The 25,994-nt window shown below is 43.4% G+C and overlaps 1 protein-coding gene across 2 annotated transcripts in view; it reads right to left on the reverse strand.

Moving 5' to 3' along the window:
- Window positions 1-25,994, reverse strand: part of FANCI (FA complementation group I) — a 29,075-nt gene that overhangs the window by 2,300 nt on the left and 781 nt on the right. For both annotated transcript variants that reach the window (XM_083712469.1, XM_083712470.1), the window contains exons 3-37: window positions 25,732-25,826; window positions 24,505-24,577; window positions 23,636-23,766; window positions 22,211-22,367; window positions 22,060-22,117; window positions 21,168-21,209; window positions 20,536-20,659; window positions 19,966-20,051; window positions 19,643-19,775; window positions 18,224-18,316; window positions 17,906-18,042; window positions 17,380-17,560; window positions 16,797-16,884; window positions 14,873-15,003; window positions 13,962-14,032; window positions 13,011-13,125; window positions 12,775-12,897; window positions 12,329-12,397; window positions 11,077-11,178; window positions 9,267-9,470; window positions 8,998-9,119; window positions 8,331-8,495; window positions 7,949-8,128; window positions 6,287-6,453; window positions 5,765-5,844; window positions 5,342-5,458; window positions 4,667-4,718; window positions 4,078-4,205; window positions 3,680-3,748; window positions 3,186-3,276; window positions 2,299-2,483; window positions 1,791-1,847; window positions 1,623-1,682; window positions 741-827; window positions 215-310 (exon numbers count right to left, since the gene is read on the reverse strand). In XM_083712469.1, the coding sequence (XP_083568595.1) occupies window positions 215-310; window positions 741-827; window positions 1,623-1,682; window positions 1,791-1,847; window positions 2,299-2,483; window positions 3,186-3,276; window positions 3,680-3,748; window positions 4,078-4,205; window positions 4,667-4,718; window positions 5,342-5,458; window positions 5,765-5,844; window positions 6,287-6,453; window positions 7,949-8,128; window positions 8,331-8,495; window positions 8,998-9,119; window positions 9,267-9,470; window positions 11,077-11,178; window positions 12,329-12,397; window positions 12,775-12,897; window positions 13,011-13,125; window positions 13,962-14,032; window positions 14,873-15,003; window positions 16,797-16,884; window positions 17,380-17,560; window positions 17,906-18,042; window positions 18,224-18,316; window positions 19,643-19,775; window positions 19,966-20,051; window positions 20,536-20,659; window positions 21,168-21,209; window positions 22,060-22,117; window positions 22,211-22,367; window positions 23,636-23,766; window positions 24,505-24,577; window positions 25,732-25,815 (3,858 nt within the window). In that variant the 5' untranslated portion in view covers window positions 25,816-25,826. The remainder of the gene's footprint in view (window positions 1-214; window positions 311-740; window positions 828-1,622; window positions 1,683-1,790; window positions 1,848-2,298; window positions 2,484-3,185; window positions 3,277-3,679; window positions 3,749-4,077; window positions 4,206-4,666; window positions 4,719-5,341; window positions 5,459-5,764; window positions 5,845-6,286; window positions 6,454-7,948; window positions 8,129-8,330; window positions 8,496-8,997; window positions 9,120-9,266; window positions 9,471-11,076; window positions 11,179-12,328; window positions 12,398-12,774; window positions 12,898-13,010; window positions 13,126-13,961; window positions 14,033-14,872; window positions 15,004-16,796; window positions 16,885-17,379; window positions 17,561-17,905; window positions 18,043-18,223; window positions 18,317-19,642; window positions 19,776-19,965; window positions 20,052-20,535; window positions 20,660-21,167; window positions 21,210-22,059; window positions 22,118-22,210; window positions 22,368-23,635; window positions 23,767-24,504; window positions 24,578-25,731; window positions 25,827-25,994) is intronic.

The following is a 25,994-nucleotide window of genomic DNA, read 5'->3' on the forward strand; positions in this document are numbered from 1 at the left end:
GTTAACTTGCATAATTTTCATGGAATTAGAGTTGGAAAGGACCATGGAGGGGGGGGGCATCTAGTCCAACCACCTGCAATTCAGGAATCTTTTGGCCCAATGTTGGCCCATGACCCTAAGATTAAGAGTCTAATGCTCTACCAGCTGAGCTATCCTAAGAAGTTGCCAAGGTGTGCCCAAAAGTTGCAGCTACATTCTTAGACTGGAATGTTACCTTTGACTTTTTTGAGAGATGGATCAGAAAATTCTCATATTGTTCTATGGCAAAAATCAAGTTAGGAATTGGCTTGGATTCCCGCAACACTTTGGCCTACAGATGGAAGGAAAGCATTGATAAATGTATTATAAATGTGTATTAAATACAGCGGCAGCACAATTACAGGATCTCACAGTAAATAGCTATGTAGGCTTTTCAAATATTTTTAATATCATTTCAGGGTGAGTATTATCCACATGATTAGGGAAACCAAATGCTAGGGAGATATAGATGCTCTGAATTTGATTAGACCTCTGAGCAACAAAACTGACTTGAAAAACATAAACTTGTGCAAAGCCTTGAATAGTTATCTGTCCTCCCCAATTCAAATTGCACCTGTGAGTATTCAGTAGTAGTTTATGCTGCCATCCTCTGCTACTGAAGAAGCAGAGACTTAAGGATTTAAGTACATCCCATTGAAACTCAAATAACTAAGGGTCCAGTGTATTTCTGGGCAAAGAACGGCACAAATAACCATCCTCACCATGACGGTAGACACCTCAGCTGTTGTCTTCTCCTTTTTCTTCTTTTTCTTTTCTCCTGCCATGCTCAAGGTTTCACTCTGGATATTCTGAAAGGAGAAGTTGCTTGACATGTAAAGATAGGGGATTGAGTCTCTGTATTAAGAGGGTGAACAAGCTGGTATAAAACGTGGGAGCAATCCGTAAAAAGAGAAAGCCCCTTTTACAGGGAATGTTCATTGCTGAATTTATATTTGGGTTTAATCCAGACTTATCCCCCTCTCCCTTCTTGCTACTCCAGTTCTGATCTTCCCATTGACCTTTCCATAGTCCTCACTCTGAAGAAGTCATTTTTTGCAATCGTAATCCACCTTTGCAGGAAATACTGAGCCCCTCATCCATACCACACCTTTGTTAAATATGGGCAGGACAATTCTGTAGTCTGCAGCTTTTTGCTGCACAGAACACAGAGTAAGAGTAGGATAGTACCAAAATTCATATCAGTACCTCCCAGATTTAAAACACAACTTGGTTTAGTCAGAAGAATATGTTCCATTCTTTTCTATTATTCTTAGGATTCTCATTTTCCTGTCTTGCCACTGATAGCAGCATTCTCTGCATTTATGAACAGGGCTATTTATGCTGAGAGCATAGGAAATTGTGCCGGGTACAGAATTTAGCTTCCTCAGCATCACAGCTTTCAGCAGTCTCTTTAAATGAACCTCAAGGCAGCAAGCACAGGTATGGTCCCATCTAGGCACTGACCAGACCCAAACCCACTTGGCTTCAGCAAGGTTGATGCCTCCTGTGCCATCAGCATATGTAAATGCTGTTTTCCCCTAGGTTAATAGATGCACTGTTTGGGATTGGGAGTGTGAAATGGGAAATTCAACTTTTTGGCTTACCTGCACATATGTGATGAAGGCATAACACTGGGGGGTCAAGTGGGAGCCAGAGAGTCTAACCTAGAGAAGATAATGCTACTTATTCCAAGAATTTTCTTCCGGAATTAAAGCAGAAACTATTATTCGGCACCTACTAACAGGCATTGTGCAGGATCATGTAACACCCACCAGCTTTTCTAGCCGTCCTGGAATCGCCCATGTTGTGGTTCGGCACACTTGGAGATACTAAAAAAAAAAAACCAATGCAAGAGGACATGGTATATGAGCCACAGGAACTCCCTGCTACAGAATGCAAATAGTCTGGGCATCCTTGCCTGTTAGCATTTGTGTTTTGTAAGATCAGCAGCAGAGATCCTACAGAAATAATACTTTCAGTGCCCCCCTCAACTGAAATTTGGCAGGTAGCAATTTATTAAGAGTCAGGATGTTCTTAGTAGTGGTGCCCTTCCACAGGGATTTTCTGCCTAAGTAGGCTAACGTAAAGCACCATAAGAATTAGTCAGGCTAGATAGCAGGTTATACATTTCAGAAACAAACTTGCATGATCTATACACTACTGGCTACCTGAGAGTAGCCCATCATCAGTTTTTAGGCATCCAGGCTAAGTTGGGCTTAGGGAAAGATGATGATCAGGCCCTCAAACCCAAACCTCATGCCTCGGGTCAAGAGCACTCACATATTTTACAAGGCTTGTAAGAGTGGTGTACATCTTGCTGACACTCCTGAGCAGTGTGTCCACACAGCTTCCCGGAGGCAAGGCTGTTTGTACCAGCTCATGGTATGCAGTCAACAAAGTCCCAAGCTGAAGAATGATTGCCTTTTCCAGAGGCTGGGTTGGGTTTGTCGCTTGAGAGGCATCTTCTACAAAAGGAAGGAAAAAGCTTCGTAAAACCCACAAAGGTCCTTGATATCTAGAAATAGTCACGTAGCCTGTTTGAATGGGTGTGCACTCCCATTTAAAAATCAGGTATACAGTTTAAACATGTTCCAAGTTCAAGCCCAGTTCCTGGTTGGTCAAATAGCAGCAGCATTAATTAAGTTCACTTCTTACAGCTTTGATTTATGTGTCTTTTCCTTGAGATGCTGGCCTTGATCATCATATCCCGGTCACTACTGGAACAAGCTTTACTTGGTGTTGTCCTTGAATGTGCCTCCAGCTGTTTTTGGACTACAATTCCCATCATCCCTTGCTACTGGTCTTGCTAGTCAGGGATGATGGGAGTTGTAGTTCAAAAACAGCTGGAGGCACAAGGTTGGGAAACACTGGTCTAGAATGTGGCTGTCATCTGTATTGATTAACAAATTTGTTCCTGAGCTTAATTCAAACCATTTCACAGAGTTGACCATGTTTGGGGCAGATGGACTGCTTTTTGTCCTATGAAAACTTGTTTCTCTGGGGTCTTTTCCTAAAAACTGTGCCAAAGGGCATTTTGTCCATGATCCTGTGTTGTTTTTTCTTGACAATAAGGATGAGAGTGGGAATCGTCAGCTGAGCTGTTCATACTTCTTAACAAGAGACAACCCAATAGGACACCATTTGAGAACTACTGTTCTTTTTCTTACCTGCTGCCTCCAGTCCCAAATGACTCTTCATCTTATTAATCAGCCAGTCCACCTCTTCGAGGACCTTCTCTGCTCGACTCAAAATCAGTAACTAAGAAGAGAAGAAGAGTTTGGATTTGATATCCCGCTTTATCACTACCCTAAGGTGTCTCAAAGCGGCTAACATTCTCCTTTCCCTTCCTCCCCGACAACAAACACTCTGTGAGGTGAGTGGGGCTGAGAGATTTCAGAGAAGTGTGACTGGCCCAAGGTCACCCAGCAGCTGCATGTGGAGGAGCAGAGACGCGAACCCGATTCACCAGATTACGAGTCCACCGCTCTTAACCACTATACCACACTGGCTCTAAAAAAGAAAGAAATTGCTTTGAATAGCACATTGTGCCTTGCAGGCACAGGAAATTGCCAAGTAGAATTTACTTGTCACATTTATGTATCACTTTTCATTGAATTTGAACCTAGTTTGTGGTTTGTTAGTTTGTTTTACACCAACTCACACAAGCTGTAGGAGCTGCTGTCTTGGCGTTCACAATAGCAAAGTGGGGCTGGTGCTCCATTTCAATATCCTAGGCAGAGAGTGGGGGATTAAAAAGATGAAACAAGCAGTAATTCACCATTCCCATTCCTTTTTATCTTCACAACAACCCCATGAGGTAGGATAGGATAATAGTCACTGGTTCAGTGTCACTCAAGTGAGCTTGGTCTCTAAATGGGGATTTGAACCCAAATTTCTCTGGACTAACACTCTAACCACTACACCAGCCTGATTCTACGTTCTTTCAATAGCTATATCCAGGAAAGGGATTTGGGGATACAGAACAAGCGCACAAGCTCTGCATTGGCAAATGCATGCAGACTGATAAGCTCAGTCTAAAAGGCACAACTGATATGTTACCTGGTCAATGTCCCCAAGCTGAGCATGGATATCCTGGGCAAGCTCACGCAATACACTGCCTGGGCTCTTGATGAGAACATGCAGACTGAAGAGCAGGGCTAGCAAGCCCTTGCAGCAAGGGGCGTCATCTGCGGAGAGCAAAAACACAAGTAATCTTTGGAGACATCATGGCTGGTCTACTGGGTCAGGCCAACAACCAACCCAACCCAGCATTCCATCTCTTAACAGGCCTTCTGCAAATGTAACACTGCTTAATCTCCTTTCCTCATGTTCACAGCAAATTAAAGTTAGCATGACACCTGCTGACCGCAGTTCCAAAAATGGTAAGGAAGGAAGGGAGAGAGAAAGAAGAGAATGTGAGCCCACAGGATGCAACCTAATCATGGCGAGGAAATCAAGGAGTGTTGCACTTGCATTGGGTCACATGAAGATGTTTAGTGGCCCGAACATCTGTCAAACAACTTTGGGTACCCTTATCTCCCATTAATTTATTTAAACCTTGATGCTACATTTCATTTGATTACCTAAGCTGCAGATGTCATAAGGCCTGAAGCAGGAGAACAAAGTCTTACCTGGTCAGAAGTCTTACCTAGGCTAGTTTCCTTGCAAATCTTGACTGTCCAGGATAACAGCTGCATGAACTGCACAAGAAGAGAGAGGGTGACTTTTCTCAGTACAGAATTATTAGTGTTTATGTTGTTGCAGAGCCACTATGAGAGCTGTTTTCAATGTGGGTTGAAAGGCAGATCAGAAGAGTTAAGAGAGAATAAATAAATGATACGTATTAAAAGCAAGAGTTTAATCAGATAGATTGGACTGAGGGCTGGTCCACATGTAACATAAAGGTAAAGGGACCCCTGATCATTAGGTCCAGTTGTGGCCGACTCTGGGGTTGCGGCACTCATCTCGCTTTATTGGCCGGGGAGCCGGGTACAGCTTCTGGGTCATGTGGCCAGCATGACTAAGCCGCTTCTGGCGAACCAGAGCGCACAGAAACGCTGTTTACCTTCCGCTGGAGCGGTACCTATTTATCTACTTGCACTTTGACATGCTTTTGAACTGCTAGGGTGGCAGGAGCAGGGACCGAGCAATGGGAGCTCACCCCGTTGCGGGGATTCGAATCGCAGACGTTCTGATCGGCAAGTCCTAGGCTCTGTGGTTTAACCCCAGTGCCACCCGCATCCCTACATGTAACATAGAGACCAGCTTAAACATGAGGAACAGCTGGTGGATCAGGCCAGTGGCATCACACTGCGGTATATACCTGGAGGGAGGAGGGCTCCAACAGTTTAGAAAGAGTTGCAAGGATGTTGATTAACAGAAGTGCTTCCTTGCTGCTGAAGTCATCGTCAGCGTTGCTGAGCTGGTTCACTAATGACCTCTGAGAAGGAGGGGGAAAGGAAAATAGATTTCATGAGCAAAGAACAATTTTTAGAAAGCAATGAAAGGAGGGGAGGAAGGTGGGGTGAACATTTTTTGAGACTCAAACTTTCTGTTCCTGTCCAAGTATTCTTAGGCAATTCCCTAAGTAGGAGATGCTCCTTTCCTAGATCTGCTTCAATGGCTTTGCCATTGTAAGCAGTGAACTGAGAGCACAGGCCCAGTATCTCTGCCTACATCCTCCTGAACAAGAGTCGATCCATCCCTTCAAGCGGTTCAACCCCAACATCACCTTTCTGCAGTTCACCTGAAACTGTCGAATCTGAAAGGCTGCTTTCTCAGTGACGTTAATGTCTCCGTCTTCTTCCGCATCTTCGTTTGCAATATCTGGCAAAAAGGAGGAGGGAGAATGGCAACAAGGTAGAAGTTGAGGTCAGGAGAGAGAATTCATCACAACTATACACATGGAGATTATCATTACTTTGAAAAGCAGTGGCCGGCAGTATATTTGCTTATATTTATAAAAATACTTGTATGCTGCAGTTTCTTTAAAAAATATAAGTAGTCTACAACAATTTTATTTACATATACAATAAAAAACCATGCAAAAACTTAAATTCACAGATCATCAGCTCACTATTCCAGAAGATAGCTTTCTTAATTGTCTGCGTAAGCTTGGCACCATAGAAAAGTGTATAGTGGACACCCAGAGGTTAACAAAGAAGGGGCCTGCAGAATCTTTACAGAAAGAGCTTTCCGCAGGAGTGTTCCGATGACACTTCCAGCCCCTTCACTGACAATTCAGCAGAAAACGAGCCTTAATGCTTACCCAGTGCCTGCAGAAACTGTGGGATCTTTGCTGGATACAGCTGTTGCACAGTGTTAAAGATCCGCAGCAAACCCTCCAAGCACAACAGTGAGATGCTCTTGCCCTTCTCCTTCTTGCCCGATTCTTCAGCTGCGGTTGGGATTGAGGTGTATCTCCACAGCAGGACTCTTTGGGGAAAGGGGTAAAGTAGGGGGTGATTTAAGGCAGGCTTAATGGCCATGTGTGATGACTAGGAACAGCCAACCCTTGTACCCAAATTACACATCCGCTATTAATGTGCTTAACTCTCTATTCATGCATGCAGAGGAGGAGGGGGGGCAGAAGTTCACGTCAGGTCATCTCTTACATGCACCTCTTGCTCAGTACTGTCAAAGTTAGTACTGTCAAAGTCAGGCCTGCAAAGTTTGCGGCCAGCAAAACCAAGCACAGGCAGCAAGACACACACTGGGCATGCCACCCGCTTGATAATTTCTCAGGTTCCTGCCGTCTCAGGCAGGCAGCAAAAACAGAATGAAAATCAAATCCCTTGTCGGCCACTATATATAGCTGACAAGATGCACCCTGCTGAGTGGGTGCATCTTATGACATCTTAAGACAAGTCCTTCATTATGGCTAGGACTTCCCCAGTCTTCAGTGGCACAATGTGATCCTAATAAGAACTGGCCAGGAGTCCACCTAGTCCAGCATCCCGTTCTCACAGCGGCCAGCCTGTGGGAAGCCTGCAAGCAAGAGTTGAGTGCAAAAGCATTCTCCCCTCGTGTGGTTTCCAGCAACTGATATTCAGAAGCATCACTGCCTCTGATGGTGGAGACAGAACATAGCCATCGGGGTTGGCAGTTGTGTACTTAACATGCTGCAGCCTGTGCAGGGAACCTGGCATCCCTCCACTAGTGTATCTCATTCACCATTGCAGCTGGTGAATTTGGGTAGAGGACCCAGAAAAATGTATGTCCTCCCCTGGACTTCATTCCGCCCCTACTGCCATTGAGAAAGAGCAGAGCGGCGAGGGGGGACACAACATAGGCAAAGAATTCCTGCCCCAGAGAGATGGAAAACATCTGGTTGCTATTAAACCTAGAAGCCTACCTCCCCACCCCACCCCCGGCTTCTGTGGAAGTTAGCAACATCAGCAAGAGGGTAGGGAAGAGGATTTTAAGAATCACTGTCTCTGCATTGCCTCCAACAGTCAAGAGTGCTGAGGGCTGGGATACCAGTAACAGCAGAAATGCCTGATGGACTCTTAACTTCCCTTTGCCCCCACTGTCCCTGAGGAAGAGCAGAGTTAGGGGAGGCATGGCAGATGAACATCTGTTCAGGGTTGCTTGCTATCATTGGGAACCACCGGCATACCTAAGACAGGCAGCTTCAAGAAACAGATCATTTCTCTTGCCTCAGGGATTCTCTCAAGCCAGAAGGATAAAAAATATTTAGGATGCAAATTCTTCTTCCGTACAAAACAGTTTGACTTAACTAACTACTGCAGAAGTCTGCTGCTCAATGGCCTCAAAGACCAAGAGGCTACTTGCTCAGAATCCCAACACTGGCTTAGTTTCAAACTCCTCTTTGTTTTCTTTCTCCACCTTTTAATCTGTAAGAGCTTGAGATATTTAAGATGTACCCTTTACTAATACCATACCAAAGTCTTCAGGCCATGTGACTCACCGAGTGATTCTACAGAGGTTCTGGAACATCTTATCTCTGTTCTGCCCATCAGGCCCATCTGTTTGTCCCGTCTCCTCCAACTGCTGTACTTTCTGCAAGGCCACACTGACAGCATAGCGCATGAACTCACTGCTGGAGCGCAGAACGGCCAAGCTCTCCTCGTGGTTCTGGGAACAGTCCCTGGGGCATCAGAAGAAAGCAAATTCTCAATGGTTGTCAAGATGGCAAAAAGGGATCAGAGATGGAGCCAGAGGAGAAAGTGGTGTAATCTCAGGTGACTTAAGCTACCACTAAGATTGGGTAAAAGCACAATCAGGTATCAAGAGAGATACAAAATTTCTAGATACCCTTGATGAATGTGCCTTGAAACTCAGGTCCTTACCTGAAGAGACTTGTAAGTAATGTGCACACAAAGCCCATGGAAAGAAAGCTTCGGGCAATTTTATTTGCCGAAGTGGGTTTGTTCTTCCCAGCTTTCTCTTTCAGGATTTCGCAAAGTTTGGTATAGCACTTGAACAGGCCCAGAACATCTTCAAACTTGCTCTTGCTGCAACACACATTGCAGAAATAAAAATGCAAAAAACCATGAGACAAATATTTCAAAACAGAACCTAGGTATTTTTATTTCATGTTTCACTCATGAAACACACAGACAAACATGCAGATATTAGTCATTCACTAGAATGGACGGGTAACTTAGTTGGACTCTGATAGACCCATTTGCAAAGCTGTTTTAAAAGAAATTGAGGGAGGGTAGGACAAAGTAATGTCTGAGCTAATTTCCATCCTACTGGGATTAAAGGACCACTACTACATGAAGAGAGCTGGGATTAACACCACTGGCAGTCACTTGAACCCAGAACCTTCAGAGACTTAGTCAAGGGTCGAAGTGTTCAGCTCAACCAGACCATCTAGGTTTTTTCACTATTTCTGCTATCAGGAATTGTGCTGAACTTGCAAGCTCTACCCCATGCAGTTTGCAGCTGGGAAGTCCTGCTGGCTGTATGCTGATGGAGGGCAGAGAGAGGGAGGATAATTTCATTCCTTACCTGAAATTCCCTATGCTAAAGTTGTACTCAATCAGGACCTCACAGACGCCCATCACTAAAATAGCGTAGATATTGTTCTTCAAGCCCACTCCTGTAGACTGAGAGAAGTCTGCCGACTTATCCTGAGCATAAAAAGGTAAGAAATTAAAATCTAATCTCCAGGGCTTTGAAGAAAGAAAGAAAGAAAGAAAGAAAGAAAGAAAGAAAGAAAGAAAGAAAGAAAGAAAGAAAGAAAGAAGCAGTCTTCTCCCTTCCTGTTCCTAACTTACCAGTTCAAAATCTTCTAATTCACTCTTGATCATTCGCCGTGTGATCGACTCCAGCATCTCCTCCAAGTCTTGCTGGAGACCCTTATCATCATCTTCATCTTCTTCTTCTTCTTCTTGTTCTTCTTCTTCCTCAGCCTGTCGGCGCAGGCTTAAGGTGCTCTTATACCAGGCCAGACAATGCTGAATACAGCAGAGTAAGTGAGCCTGAAGGAAATTGCAGCATCAATCATTAATGGTCATGCAGGTTGCTCAGATGCCTCCTCCCTCCTCAGGAAAATGTTCTTGCCACAGATACCAGCCTCATATAACCACCATGCTTAAGTCAAATTAATGCACAAAGGGGTTAATACTATAAAGCAGTGGTTTTCAACCAATGTGCTGTGGCACCCTGGGGTGCCTTAAATGATCCAGGGGTGCTGCAGGCAACACTGGCCTCTGTCCCTCTTTCTTTCCCTCCCTACTCTGATGTCCTCTTGCATCCCAAAGGCTTGTACAGCTGTTTAGTGCAGCACTCCTGGCTATAAGCTCCACATGCGAATGGTGCCTCTGGGAGGCACCTTTCTTTGGGGCGGGGGGGCAGCTCAGAGACCAAGGAGAGGGGAGTGGAAGCGGAGGGAACCCTCCACAAGGGAGGGTGTTTGAAAAACGGCAAGAGGCTGCCAGCTCTGCAGGCAAGGGGTGCCATAACTGGACTTCTGAGCCCACAGGGGTGCTGCAGAAAGAATGTAGTTTGGTCAAGGAAGCTGTGGACCCAAAAAAGGTTGAAAACTTCTGCTATACAGTAATCTGTTCTGCCAGGGCCAAACTGGACAGGACACCATTCACGCCATTTCACTAATGTTGCGGGTGGGCCTTTAACCCTCCCCCAGCCTACTCCCTTGTGCTTCTGATTCAGGCCCAGCAGCTGCTAACTGCTCTGGAAGCTTTTCTTCCAAAGCAGTGCAGAGTAATGCATTGTTTAAGATAAACGGACCTGCAGTTTATTTATTTAATTTAATAAATGTATATATTGCTTGATTGTTAAAAAAACAAACAAACCTCAAAGTGGTTTACAAAAAAAGATAAAACAATAAAATGAAGGAAAAATTCACAACTGTACTTTAAAAACATACAAAAGTAAAAATACTGAAACGGATTAAAATTACCCCAACTTTCTAAGCATCTGGGTAGGCATGTCTAAAGGTAAAGGGACCCCTGACCATTAGCTCCAGTCGTGGCTGACTCTGGGGTTGTGGCACTCATCTCGCTTTATTGGCCAAGGGAGCCGACGTACAGCTTCCAGGTCATGTGGCCAGCATGACAAAGCCACTTCTGGTGAACCAGAGCAGGGCACAAAAACGCCGTTTACCTTCCCGCCGGAGCAGTACCTATTTATCTACTTGCACTTTGACGTGCTTTCGAACTGCTAGGTTGGCAGGAGCAGGGACCAAGCAACGGGAGCTCACCCCGTCGCGGGGATTCGAACCGCCGACCTTCTGATCGGCAAGTCCTAGGCTCTGTGGTTTAACCCACAGCACCACCTGTGTCCCTTGTCAAGTAGGTGCCAAAAAGAGTACAGTGATAGCACCTGCTTGATCTCAATAGGCAGGAAGTTCCAAAGTTCAGGTGCTGCCACACTAAGTGATCATGTTCTTACAAATATGGAATGGGTATTATGTGGCGTCTGTAGTGGTGCCAGTTCTTAATTTATGAGAAATATGCTGGCACTTTCCTTTGAAAGATGCTAGTTACAAACTCCAGATTTCAGTGGAACTGAAAACAAACTTTTAAAAGCCATTATCCAAGTGACTCAACCCTTTGACGCTCTCACCAAAGGTTCTTGCAGGAAGATTTGGTCTCTCTGAGCCAGGATGCATCCCTCTAGTTTTAACGGGGGCAGCAGGTCAGGTTCTGGCTCATAATACCGCTTTATCTGCCACAATAAATAAGGAACAACATTTTACAAGTGAGAATCATTCCCACTTTACTGCTAGGCAGGAGAGGGAACAGGGGAGAAAGGCTAAGCATCTGAATTAAAGTTAGAAAGAAGAAATAAATCTTCCCTAGCTTAGGATTGCTGAACTAGGGTGAAAACAGATACATACTTCCTACCCACACTTCTCTGCCCAGGAACAGGAATAGTTTTTTTCCACCTCCATGTGTGAGATCCACTCACATACATACCTGGCTCAAATATACATCAGCGCAATTTTCAATCCTTTCTTCCCACCTCCCCCTGCTCCCATTTAGACCAGATTTTCCCACCCCTCCTAGATGTCTGACATGTTTTTCTATTTAAAGAATTAAAAAAACCAACCAATCACCAACTTTATGTTCCTTTGTTTTAAAACTTAAAGCAATGCTCTGGGCAGCGAGAGAGGGAGGTGGAAAGGAAGTGTCTTTATGACTGACACAAGGGGAAGCCAATTAACCTTCTGCACAGACAGCTTCACCTGGAAACAGGAAAGACAGCTTACTCCCAAGTTTGGGAGTTTGTACATCTGTCCAAAAAGGAGGTGGGGAGGAGCATGAATCCACATCTCAAGTGCATTGCTCAAGATATGTGCATTTGCCCTCTCTCTTATGTAACTGATGCATGGCTCACTGACCTATACGCAGGTATAAGCAGCAGGTTAAAAAAAATAAGAGAGAGAAGGATAAGATTCTAAGTTGATGCATGTATTCACTTGTCATCTTATGAGTTACCTCTTGCTGTGTAAACTCTGCTACCCCACCAGATAGCAAAAGCAATGAAGTGTCCTATGGCATCTTAAAAACTAACAAAAAATGGTAACAGAAAAACCTTCCGGGTCTAAGGCTGCCATTTTGTCCGAACCAGAATGCTCTGGTTTGTGCTTTCCCTATAAACCTGAATTTGAAACCAGAATCAGAAACTAAGATTGGTAATGGCCCTTGGCTATACACAATAAAGGCCTGACTTAACCGAGAAGCCAAGATCACACAGGGAGGGGAAGACTAGGGAGAAGAGAGCATGTGAGCCTGGGGCTGGAACATGCAATACCAAACTACGGTTTGTCATACTGTCTGAACCAAGCCTGCAATGCTTTGATCTTGCCATATACCTGAGAGAGCAGCATCTCCAGAATGGAATTACTCAGTTGGGAGTTTCTCCGCAGGACATCATAAAAACCCTGAGAGGAGGGAAGCAAAGTTTTTTTAAAAACATAGAGCCTTAAAAAACTCTCACAAGCAATTTTCCTCATTGTAGGCAATGGAAGACAACCATGCTGCCTCTGCTGCCTGCCACTATGCTCAGAAGCAAAAACTGATCCTCACAATATAACACACAAAACCAAATGAGGTGCCATCGCACTGCCATGAAGCACAGCAGAGGTGCGGAAGGGTATTATACAACTAGAGCACTACAACACACTAGCACACAAACACTTACCAGAAGACCAGGAACCAGCTTCCCAAAGGCCTGCAGATGCTGACATTAATCCACAACCTCGACACTGCTTGAACTGAAGAAATTACGTGGAACCACGGCCAAAAGGATCCTCCTTACCTCATAGAGCATGAATCTGACATCAGCCTGCTGACTTAAGCATCGCCTCAAGCTGCCCAGGATTTCTAGGCAGAAGGCCTCATTGGCTGCTGCGTTATAGCGGGTATGAACATCCACCTGGACCTAGAAGGCAGTAACAGAGTCATGAGAAATCATTTCCGGTTTATTATGACTGAAGCCGCCATCCTACGCACCTGGGGCTGCACAGGGCCTTTGGGAAGCTGCTGGCTGCTTACCTGACTCGCACCAATTGCCTGGCTGCACTGGGAGGAGGTCAAGCTACCCAGAACCTTAAAATTCTTTAAGAGGAGCAGAAACCCAGCAACTGCTGACTTACGGGCCTCCAGCTGCCTGTGATGGAAACAGAGGCAAGGGAGAACAATTAACGACACCCATGGATGCTTCTGCTGAGAATTCTGGGGCACCCTGCCCTCCCTACCTTGTTAATGCTGGACAAAGCTTTGAGCTGAATTCCCTTAAAAGTTGGAGTGAAGAGATAAAATGACAAACAAACAAACCTAGAGTGGAAAACCACAAAGGTGTGCAGGGTTGCTTGTTTACGGTATGATCAAGTGGATAAAATGTGCTGTGTGTTGTTTTTTAAAAGACAGCAACCCTGTTTTTTAAAGACAGCTACTTATTTTTACATTTTATTATTGGAACCCATTATAATTTTGTCTATCAACCAAGCATGATGAACTTTGGTTCATTTTTCATGTTGTGGAGAAACTCTAATTCCCCCAACGAGTCTTCAGGAAAGGGCTTGCCCACATTTGTCCTGTGCCTAGAAAGTCATGGGTCCAAGCAGTTTTGCCTTTGCCTGCCGCTTTCCCCCGAGTAAACCTACTCTTTCGTGCTAAATCAGAACAAACAGCAATCTGCAGAAAACCCAGTCGCTGTTTGCTCTGATTCAGCGCTAAAGACTGGGTTTTCCCAGCCAGGGGGTGGGGAGCGGCAGGGCAAATGGAGTTGTGGGTAAGCCCTTGGGTAAAAAAACTAACGCATGCAGAATTTGGAGCGTATGGCACTCCAGGCGACCCCGTCTAGCTCTTGGGACTCTCCTCAGGTTACATCCGCTTTCCACCTGTGTTGTTTATGTGATAAAAGCAGTGAGGGGTGGGGGTAGGGAAACCAAGGAACTCCATAGATGTCTATTTACTTTGAAAGCATAAAAAATGGCAGCTTACCCAGAAAACATTGATTTGCGAAGAACAAGGATCAGGGAGTCCCTCATGGACATGCTAATTTTCAGCAGGGGCTGGGGGAAAAATAGAACGCATTAGACCAAGTGCTCTGCAATTTTGCTAAAGGAGCAGCAGCAGCAGCAAGGCCAAGAAAAGAGGGATAGGGAGGACATTATATCAGCATAATCAGTGAGCCATATCAGTCATTCCCAATCTATGAGCCACAAGAGAACTACAAGAAATAAACGGGAAGCCCACAAGCAAGACCTGAGTGTAGTGTTTGGCTGACATACAGGTGAAAGCATCACCTAGACTTTAGAACACCTTGCCGAGGGGAACCTGTCCCACATTCTCCACAACTTTATGCCACTATGCAGAAACATCCATTTTCTAGTAATTGTCTGGCCTGCTGAGTTCTTTGATCTCTGAAACACTAGCTTTATATCCCATGCCCTTTCCATCTTTTATCAGTTTTTAAATATACGGATGAGATTACAAGTGCCTCAAGCATTTATTTTAAATGGAAAGAAGGGATAAAAAGATATTTTAATGAATGAATTTAAGAGGACAGTGGTACCTCGGGTTAAGTGCTTCATTCGTTCTGGAGGTCTGTTCTTAACCTGAAACTGTTCTTAACCTGAAGCACCACTTTAGCTAATGGGGCCTCCTGCTGATGCCGCGCCGCCGGAGCACAAGTTCTGTTCTCAACCTGAAGCAAAGTTATTAACCCGAGGTACTATTTCTGGGTTAGCGGAGTCTGTAACCTGAAGCGTATGTAACCTGAAGCGTATGTAACCCAAGGTACCACTGTAGTAACATATTTCAAAGTATTTTTAAAAAATATGCTGCACTCTTTCGTAATATATTTTGAGGACTTTTTGAGCTGAAAACTGACTAGTATAAAAGAACTTTACCTGCACGGCCTTAAGCAACCCTTGTACTGTGTCAAGAGGCAGGAATGACAAATGATCAAAGGCCTCTGCGACTTTTGAAGAAGACTGCTGAAGGATGAGCGGGGCAGACAGGATAATACCGGACAACAGATCTGAAAGAGAAAACGGTAACAAGGAGAGCTGCAGCCTTCAATAAGAGAAAGAGAAGGCCAAGATGTCAGGAACCAGGGACAGAAAAAGAAGTGCATTTGATTCGTAGGTTCACAGATCAAGAAAAGACAACTGCACAAATTATGAAGTCACCTTCCAAAAAAAGTAGAACAGTGAAAGATAAGAGGTCATACAACTGACTTCTTCAAATATGTACTCACTAAGGATTGAGGGCCAGACACTATGTATTTCAGACAAACACCAAAAAGACTCATGTTCAAAGCCCTAATCAGCCAAGCAGCTCAGTTAGCAAACGAGAGTCAGTCTCCATCTCTCAACCTAACCTACATCGCAGGGTTTTTTTGGGGATAAAATGGGTGTGGGAAAATAACTTTGTATGCAACTGGGGCTCTAATTGGGAATAAACTACATTTTGACTACAACTGCTACAGACCACTGGTTTTTAGGTTTGGCAGCAATCTGGTGTGATTTCATTTGCATAAACTCCCTTGGACTTTCTTTGCATAAACTCCCTTTCTGTAAATGGAAAGACTGGTATAGTTTTTCAAAAACAACAAAATATAATAACAATAAGGTACATGAGAGAGTGTCTAAACCACTGAGCCTCTTGGGCTTGCCGATCAGAAGGTCGGCGGTTTGAATCCCTGCAACTAGGTGAGCTCCCGTTGCTCTGACACAGCTCCTGCCAACCTAGCAGTTTGTTTTGCTTTTTTAAATAATTTTTATTGAATAATTTTCAAAAAAAACAATACAACCATACTACCACAAAATATAATTAAGAAATAAAAAGTACATACATCGATTTTTAGTTTGTTGTGTGTTATTTACCATCTTATTTCCTCCCAAACATTACATACAACAACAACACATATGTGCAGACACCCACACACCTACACCCGCACAGTAAATATTTTTTTCCCTTTTCTCTTCCCAAATCTTTTCTTCAACTTTGACTTCCTGTCAAGTCCCTTTGCATATGTTTTATCTTACATTTGAATGTACACAAAACAGTAAACCTTTCTATATAATTTTTCTAATACATTCTGAAAACATAATAAATCCTTAATTGTAGTCCACTTCCTTTTATTTCCTTTATCACTCAAATGCTAGCAGAGAGTCAAAACTATTACTGTATTTTTGAACATATTTTTTATAAACATCTCATTTTTCCGCTAATTTTTTGCTTTGAGTTTCCTCTGAGTATACTAGTCAGTTGAGCCGTCGCCACCAATTCCTGTAATTTGATTTGCCAATCTGTTATTTTTGGAGCCTCGTAATCTTTCCATCCCTTGGCCACATCCCTGCCAACCACATCCCTGCCAACCTAGCAGTGTGAAAGCACACCAGTGCAAGTAGATAAATAAGTACTGCTGCAGCGGGAAGCTAAACGGCATTTCCGTGTGCTCTGGTTTCCGTCATGGTGTTCTGTTGTGCCAGAAGCAGTTTAGTCATACTGGCCACAGGACCTGGATAGCTGTCTGTGGACAAACGCCAGCTCCCTCAGCCTGAAAGCGAGATGAGCGCCACAACCCCAGTCACCTTTGACTGGACTAAACTGTCCAGAGGTCCTTTACCTTTACCTTTTTACACAAGAGAGTATGCCTGCTATGTGAGACTTCTTAAAGACAGACAATTATGGCTCTGGAAAACAGATGGAGCACCACTCCCTTCTGAAGTTGAGGGAGGAAAGAAACCAAGAAGCTGTTTTATCGAACTGTGCAGACATGAGATTTCCCTTGCAATAATGTGCCCCCTTTGCTCATTTCACAGTTACCTAAGAAGTGGCTGATAGGGGAGCCTGCATTTGTGATGACTCTGTTCAGGACCTGCTCCAGTATTTCACTTCTGATTGGTTCATGGACCTGAAAGCAGACAGGATACTAAAATTCAGTCATAGGTCAACTTTTGAGGCTGTAGCCAGACTTGCAGATTTATCAGGCCATTAAAAAAAAGTTTACTCCAATATTGCTGCTATGACTAACATAGCCATAACTATGGAGCAAGTGGAAGGAAAGACCCTCACCCGAATTAATGTCCCTCTGGCAAAGGATGATGGATCAGTCACTTTTGGTGCAGACAAAGGCAGCTAGCTAACCTCAAAATGTGTGCATGTCACTACTGTGTGCTTAGCTCAGCCTAATCATAAGTTGTGCTCAGAACTGTGACTCATGCAGAAACATACAAGGGGTGTGCAATTCCTTCTCTTATATGGCGTAAAAGTAAACATTTTTGGATTTAAGGAAGAAAAGTGTGGCTCCAATTTTAACTGAAAGAAACAACAATGCTTGAAATGTTATCAAAGAACTGGAGAAGATAATATAAATCACAACTGTTTCCCTATAATGGCATCTCCTTACCTTGAAGGCTTCCAATAGGAGATCAGTTCCCAACTTACAAGCTTGCTGGGCTGGAGTTTTGGAAAGGCCATGGTTCGTTTCCACAACTTTGCCTCCCAAAGTTCTTTTTGGCCCATAGGAGTCCATCAGGATGAATCCAAGATCCACCAGGCCCCGGGTCACATGATCCCAACCAAACACACTGGATGGAGTCATTAAAAGAAGGGAGAGGGAGACAGCAGCTTTAAAAGAACATTCACTTTTTATTCATTTGTTTATGGGCTTTGCATATGCATATGGTTCGCCACTGTAAGAATAGGTTGCTGAACCAGATGGGCATAAGCAGATTCTTTTTATGTACATTCTTGAGCATGGGCAGAACCGGGCATTTTTGCAAAGGCAACAATATTCTACAGCATCCTTATCTCCCCATGTACTAAATGTGTGCATTACTATCAAAGAATAATGCCAGGGGTTGAGGAGAGAAAAGGGAAAAAGTGAGAACTTTGTCCATCAAGTTCTTCATTGGTGGACTGCAGAAACTCACCTGTTTGCCACAACTTCCAAAACCACGGCAGATATGTCATAGTTTTGAGGAGCCAATTCCTGCAGGAACTTGGAGCCCTGAAGAAACTGCTTGTCCTTGAAGCTCCTCATAACTGAAGATTTCAAAAAGTCAAAGACCTAAAGCACAAAAGTTGAGTGGGCAAGAGAGATTACGCTTGTCCAATTTCCACCACTGAATGTCCCAGCCAGAACCAAACATTGCGTGAACAAACCTGCCAACTAAAAGCTCCATCAGCCCACCTAAATATTCTCTATCAGGCTCACTGATGTAGTCAAGCGCTAGCAGGGAAAGACATACCTGGTCTTCAAATCGGTGTATTCTGGTCACTGAGAGCAGAATGGTTATGCTGAAGGGACACAAGACCTTGCTAAGATCCCCTTGTTGCTCAGTCTACAAAGCATCAAGCAAATGGAGAAAGTTAGAGGGCTTCATATTTATCATGAGATGATTATATATATACTGTGTGTGTGTGTGTGTGTGTGAGAGAGAGAGAGAGAGAGAGAGAGAGTGAGAGAGAGAGAGAGAGAGAGATTTATAAAGTAAATGTTTCATTTTTTTATTTAAAACTATAGTTAGAATGGAAGTTAGACCAATAATGAACATGAGTGTTCCTCGTCTCAGCAGACTAAGCTTGGCAGCTATGTCACTGAATCTGTTTCATCATGTAATTTATTCTACATCAAGCTGTCTTATAGTGACTCAGACCATTGATTCATGTAGCTCAGTGTTTTCTGCAACAGCTAGCATTGGCTTAGTTATTCGGACACATAGTTCTCAGCTTTGGTTGAATGTTCAGCTCTTCTAAACAAAAGTCAAATGCCAAGTTTGCACTTGGATGGCAGAAGCCATCACAGCATTCTCAAAGCCCCTCTGGATCCTTGTGCCCCAAATACTTTTCTCTCCAAAACTTCAACAAAAGATGGGGATGGTTAGGCAGCAGAATTGGTTCAAGCCTGTGTAAAGCCTTTCACTCTCCTTTTTACAGGAAAAGGGACCATCTTGCAGACAGCCTCCCTAACAAAGTCCTCTTTGAGAAACTGCTCTGCTATAAATGCAGTGCTTGAGACTGTTTTGCTTCCACAGCTGTGTAAATACTGCAGAGCTGAATTCTGAATCTCCCTTCTACCCCTTTCTCTTTGTCTTGCAGGGAGAAAGAGCCAAAAAGAGGACACAAGTCCAGCCACTAGGTCCATGTGGTTGGGTTAACATGAGCAGGGCTGCCAGATTACGCTGATTTTTGTGTCTCTCTTTCTGCAAAAGAGGGGCTCCATTTGGATGTAACATTCCTGCTTTAATAAGTCATAATTTATTAACCTGGGAACAAGCATCAGGCCCACAGAGCCACACCCCCCATTTCAGCTGCCAGTTTCAGCAATGCAATTGTTTAATGTGGTAAGATGACATTACACCACAGCTCCCTATAAATCAGACATAAAGAAGTGTGGCTTAAAACAACACAGTGCCAAAGCCAGCAAGCATTTCACCCAGCTGAAAAAAATGAAAGCAGGTAAGACATCACAGAATTCTAGGAGTGACTGGCATTCCAAGCCACAATTAGCTTAGGTCAGAACAATGTCCCACGCGGTGAGTTCAGTCCTAGAAGACTGCTATCAACACAGACCAAACTATATCTAGCATTGGCATAAACAAATTAATGCTACCAATATCTGGCATATCAGCGACATCCTCAGCATCAACATTATGCATTTGATATACCTTTAAGTATTTTATTAGCTCTTTTCCCAAATCCTGGTCCAGAGTAATAGCCAGCACGATATGCAGAATGACGGTGCCTTCCACATGGCGAAGTTGGTCCAGGGGCACTGTGGCTTCTTCAAGGTCCATTGATCTGAAAAGAATCAGTCACAGAGAGGCCAAAGATAGAAAGACAGTTGTGGCAGGGATGGAATAAGGACAACCAGGACAACCACAGAGAAACTAAAACAACACATTTGCCCCAGAATCGAAAGTGTCCTTACAGGGAAAAGAGAGTAACAAATATCAGAGCAGAAAAAATGAGAATATAAGAGGGGACTCACTCTGAATTTCCCTGCTCTTCTTTTTGCTTTTTATCCATCTGATTGAAAAAGTTGATTATCCCTTCCAAAATGTTTTTCTTGCTGCCCTGAAAGATCACAAGACAAAGTAAACAGAAAGTGCACCACAGTATTACGGTAATAAAATACAGTAACAATAAACATTCATACAAACATTTGGAGAGAGATTACGTCTCAGTAGTGGAGTGCATGTTTGGATGCAGAAGGTATCAGATTAAAACTTTCTGGCATCTCCAGTTAAAAGGACCTGGTACCAGGAAAGATCTCTCCCCAAGACCCTGAAAAACTTCTAACAATCAGACTAGGCAATGCTGGGCTGAATTGGAAGTTGTTAATGTTTAATGTTAGATAATGTTTTTATATATATTGGAAATCGCCAAGCCAGATGAGAAGGGTATAAATAATAATTATTAGTATTATTACTTATTGTTGTTGTTATCATCATCATCATCATTATGTGATCTGAGTCATCCACAGAACCTACTGCATGTCAGTTGCAGGGTCCAGGTTTTGAGATTTGCGGAGCCTGGTCAAATTTTCCAAAAAGCTTACCTTTGCAGAAAGCAACAGAAGCTGATAAACTAAAGGAGGGATTTCTTGGAGGTCCAACTGACAGAACATCCTTAAGACCTTTTCCACCACAAACTGCAGCTCTTCTGCACTCAGTGGGATGTCCCTGCAGAGTAAAGATGAAAGCCAGTCCAGATCATCTACCCAAACATCAGTCCAAAACATCAGCAGAGAAGCCTCTGGGTCAACAAACACCACGGTACAAAAACCAGCAAGTATTATTTATGATTTACATTCATAGCCCAACTTTCCTCCAAGGGGCTCAAGGCAGCCCCACCCCTCAAGTTATCTTCACAACAATCCTGTGTGGCAGGTTAGGTTGAGACTGGCCCACAATCATTCATGGTTAAGTGGGGATTTTTAATCCAAGTCTCCATGCTCCATGTCTGATACTGTCTCCACTACACTGGCCCCCAAATGGTATATCCCAGAAATTAGCCTTGGATCAAGAACCTTTCCCACTTAGGAAACACTTGGCCAACTAGAACTTCTTCCAAAGTGCAAGCATGGATTATGAATGACATGCCTAGTGAAACTGCTCTCCCCTCACCTCTGTAAGTGCTCCCCAAGTCAGCAATGAAAAAAGAAAATAAAAAAAATTGTACAGAGGCTACCTGAACATGGAGGAGAGATGTATCACATGTTGAGAACTCCACCTGCCCACATAAAAATCAATCAGAAGGTTTGAAAACAGAAAATAAAGTACTAACAAAAAATACTTCCAGCAGGGATAGTTGTGTTACACATGACAGTTTGTGAAATAAAGGGGTGGTGAGAGAGATGTCTGGCCCAGTGCACCAGCAGCTGGATTAATTGCAATAGCTGCCCTTGAAGATGACTCAGAAACTTCAATAGCCAGATTACTGGCTGGGGTCCTAGTTAGAACACATATAATTGCCCCCCTTTTCTCAAAAAGAAAGCAACAACCCTGTACAGGTTGCCGGTCCATTTCCAGATGTGATTCACGGTCCTCATGTCGGTGTTCAAAGCCCTAAAAACTTAGGCCCCAAATATCTGAAAAGACTACCTCCTTCCTTACAGACCCTCTTGGGTGTTAAGACTGGCAGAAGGAGCCTTCTTTGTTATTCTGCAACCCTCAGAAGTTCAGTGGTGGCAGCCCAGGAGAGGCAATTCTCTGTGGCAACCCCTAAGCTGTGGAATTTCCTCCTCAAAGAGGTGTGCCTGGCACCTTTATTGTATAGCGTTTCTAAAATGATGCAAGCACACTTTTCCGTGGTCTTTGACACCTAAAAATATATATTTAGGACCCACCCTTGTTCTTCTGATTGTAAAATGTTTTAACTGGTTTTGCTATTGCATTTTTATGTTGTTGCAACTCACCATTTTGGTGGAAGTCAAGTAAGAACACCAATAAAAATCAGTACCAGAGTTTAACATTTGACTGGGTAAAACATAGCAAAGAGTTGCTTACATAAAACTGGTGCATTCTGAACAATTCTAAAGGCAAGCACAGAACTGTACATGGCCTGCTGAAGACATGCCTACCTGCTGGAACAAAGTGTATTGATCAGCTGTTTCTTAAACTCTTCCCCACTCAGCTCACCTGGAAAGGGGTGGGAAAGCACACAGTACAAGGGCACTTAGGACAAGTTGCTCGTCAAATGAAAATAAGGAAGAAAGAAGGGATAGGGCTTACCTGCCCCATAAACCAGTGTCTCTTTAGCTGTCGCTAGTGCAGTCAGAACTGTAGGGAATAGCTCCAAAGACCTGCCACTGAGCAAGATGCCACCTTTGATAGCTTCAACAAACGAGGTTGCCAGGTCAGCCAATGCAGAACCTGGCAGCTCATGAGCCTGAAAAATAAGGGACAAGATATGGGAAGATGAATATGAAAATATGCACCAAGGGGGGGTGGTTCCAGACTAAAATAACAAAAGTATTTTAAAAATACAATCTCAAGTTGCCAGTGAAAGGTGCATTAGAAATAGTTGTTGCATGAACACACTGGGATGTCTTTCCTCGGGTGAAAGGAAGTTAACGGTATCACTTATTTATTACATGACACATTAGCCCCAAACAACCTGAAGGCCTAGAATGTTGTAACTATACAAACTACCTTTGATCGTAGACTCAAGTAGGTAGCCAAGTTGGTCTGCCATAGTCAAAATAAATTACAACAATTCTTTAAAAAGATAGTTAAAACCTAAAAAACCTAAAAACTCCCTTAAAAGAATCAAGTCTTCAAAAAAGTTATATGATCTAAGAAAGTCTTCAAAAAAACCTTCCAAAAGAATTTAAAAATTATAATGTAGCACCTTACAGACCAACTGAGTAGTTTTAGGTATAAGCTCTCGTGTGCATGCACACTTCTTCAGATACACTGAAACAGAAGTCATCAGGCCATTATATATAATGAGAGGGAGGGGAGAGGGAATGGGTGATTGGATACCTTTGATAATGTTAAATATGCACACGTGCAGTGGGGTCCCGATCCTGTACTTCAAGCACAGAAACTGAGCAGATGAAAACTTTCCTGTGATAGACCTAAGTGGTAGGAGAAGCCTCACTTACAAAATTACACTGTGCTGAACTGTTGTCAAAGGCACAGGAGTAACACCAGGAGGAAACCTATGACCTAGAAATTATTTCATCACCAAGGAGATGAACAGAGTAATGGCGTGTGCGTATGTGGGTAGAATCCGTGTCTGGGGAACAAGGAGGCTTTGGATTTGGAAAAATCACAGCCTCCCCACAATGTGTCCCATTCATGGCTCCACCACACACAGAGCATTGGTGGCACGTCAGTGACCACAGCACCGCTTTCTTCCACCACACTGGGGACTCCTCCATCTGCAGAGAAGGAGGCCCACAGTATCAAATAGCCCCTTCCTTACCTGCCCTTCTTAATAGTTAAGGATTACTCTCTAAAGCTCTAATCACATGTAGTGTCTTGAAAATCAGCCCCACTAGATAACATGCATGTTCCACAACATGCATAGGGTCAGGATTCGCAGATGACCGCAATGTAATTTAAGCGTGGAATCTAGAAGTGGAAGGGAACCATCATCTCCGTTACACTTTGCTGAGCTGGAGAAACCAGTCTTGATAACTCCATTCCTACCTCTAACATAAGCAGCCGTATAATTTCAGATGCAACTTCCACATGCAGGTCCCCTGACTCCACCAACTGGACACAATGCTTATAAACACTGAGCCTCCTAACAACACCCGTCTGTTGGAAGCAAGGAGAACCTGGAGTGGAATTCCCAATAAACAATAAAGAAGTTACTTGAGCAAACATTTTAATACAGCTCTTACAAGAGACAAAAGAGCAGCTGGTGGCCTAGACTTCACCAACACTCTCAATAATTTTTCTGACCATTTACTCACTTTCTTCTGTGCAATTTAAACAGCTAAAGGGTTCTGCATGACTCCCTTTATTAACAGAAGCTGCAAATTAAAATATCCCCTTTCATAGTCTATATTTCTGTATCTTGTTCAAAATAAACATCAGTTGTGTCCACATGGAATTACTTAACACTGGCACATTTAAGTGATCAGGAAACCCAACTGCTGGGACAAGTTCAAAAGAACTCTCACTCTCCCCACCTGCAAGCAATACTGTCTAGAACAAGGGTTCCCAAACTGTGGTCTGGGGACCACTTCATTCACTTGGTCCACCGCATGTCTCTTAAAAAAAAAAAAACACAAATAAAAATCTAGAAGATTCTTTACAGCACAGTCCCATATTTCTCTGTTCAGTAGCAAGTCCCACTGACATCAGCTGAGTTTACTTCCAAGTAAATGAACATAGGATTGCAGTCACACCCAAGTACTTGCTTAAGGCTGCAATCCTAACCCAATTCAACAGGACTTGCTTCTGAGTAGACATGATTAGGATTGCACTGTAAGATATCAATGTCATACATGGAACAGTTGGGTAAAAAAACAGATTCATAGATCAGTCTATCACAACTCATTGTGTGGTACCTTTGAAGATTCCTCTCAGGAGGGCACCAATCTCCTTTCCCTTCAAAGCCTGCTTTGTGATTAAGCCTTTCAGCTGCAGCAAGAAGGGGGGGGGGGAAGCACAAGATTCATTTATCATCACTTTAAGCTTCTACATCCAATGATACTAGAAACACTGTGTGTAACCAGGTACTAATTTCCATACAATCATCACTAAGGCACATAAATTTACCGTGCTCTTAATACGGCCTTGCAGATACATCCAAAATATTTACTAGCCTACACATACTTACATTCATCATTTGTGGCTGCCTAACCCTAAACTTTTTTCAGTTCTCCATGCCTGGTCACCTGGAAGGAACCTCCACTCATCACAGATGACTAGATGAACGGCCTGTTACTAGATAGCCTGACATGCAGTTAAAATACACCATGTTCATGAAAAGGGAGAACCACAGAGGAACGAATGCTCCCAAAAACATTTTTGTGAATTATATACAGTACTACAGTAACCACTTGAAGGCCATGAAAAACTGGAAGTGGCAATCCACTTGCCTATGATTTCTAAGAGGAGCAAGAAAGGCATTGGATATACTTGTCATTAGCAGTTAGTAAAAGGCAGAAGACTTGGCAACCTTAACACAATGATGAAAAATGGAAGCAAAACAACATTATCTAGCTGTCATAAAACTGTACAGGAGCTAACATTGCAGGAGGAGGGAGACGTATAAAAACATACAAAACATACAAACATACTGTATAGTGCAGAATGCAAAAGTTGCAGCACCTTGGCATATGGCAGATGCATAGCTGCCCACTGACAGAGTCACCACAATTTTTACCATTTTCCCAAATGCATGGGAATTCCCACAGCTATGAGTTAGTAGAAGGAAACAGAAATACAACAGGAATAAATACAAATATCTAGCAACTTGCAACTCGTGCAATTAGCACACTATGAATAAAGGTCCATTAATGTACTATATATGGATGCCTCACAATTTGGACACAAAAATACTGATCATGGAAGCCATGATGGTGTAACAAACACACTGAAGAGAATGAGCAATGTCCAAATGTAGGGATAGGAGTGGTTCTCTATGTGTTTTGGGTTGATGGGAGTTGCGAGTTCAGCTACATACACAGGACCACAGGTTCTCTTTTCCTCTTTACAATCAGTCCCAAACAAGGGCACTATCAGTGGATCCCCCCCCCCCCTGAAATACTGTGGGAATCACAACAGCTCACCTCATTTTCTTTCAGGCTTTGCAGGCCTGCCTGAAGTTGCTCAGCTTTTTCATCTGCCACCAAGGTCAGGATTTTCTGGTCCATTGTTAATAGAGCTGGCGAAACAACAACAAAACTTATTATCTGTAAAATTAGCAAAAAGAGTTTTAACCTACAGAAACAAAGTAAACTCAGATTGTCTCTAAGGCCTCGAAAGGTAAATTGATGCAAAAGCAGCCTCAAACTGTAAAGCTTTTTGTGGACTGCACCACTCTGCACTACAA

The sequence above is a fragment of the Podarcis gaigeae genome, assembly GCF_964106915.1.
Source record: "Podarcis gaigeae genome assembly, chromosome: 14".
NCBI classification, from domain to species: domain Eukaryota; kingdom Metazoa; phylum Chordata; class Lepidosauria; order Squamata; family Lacertidae; genus Podarcis; species Podarcis gaigeae.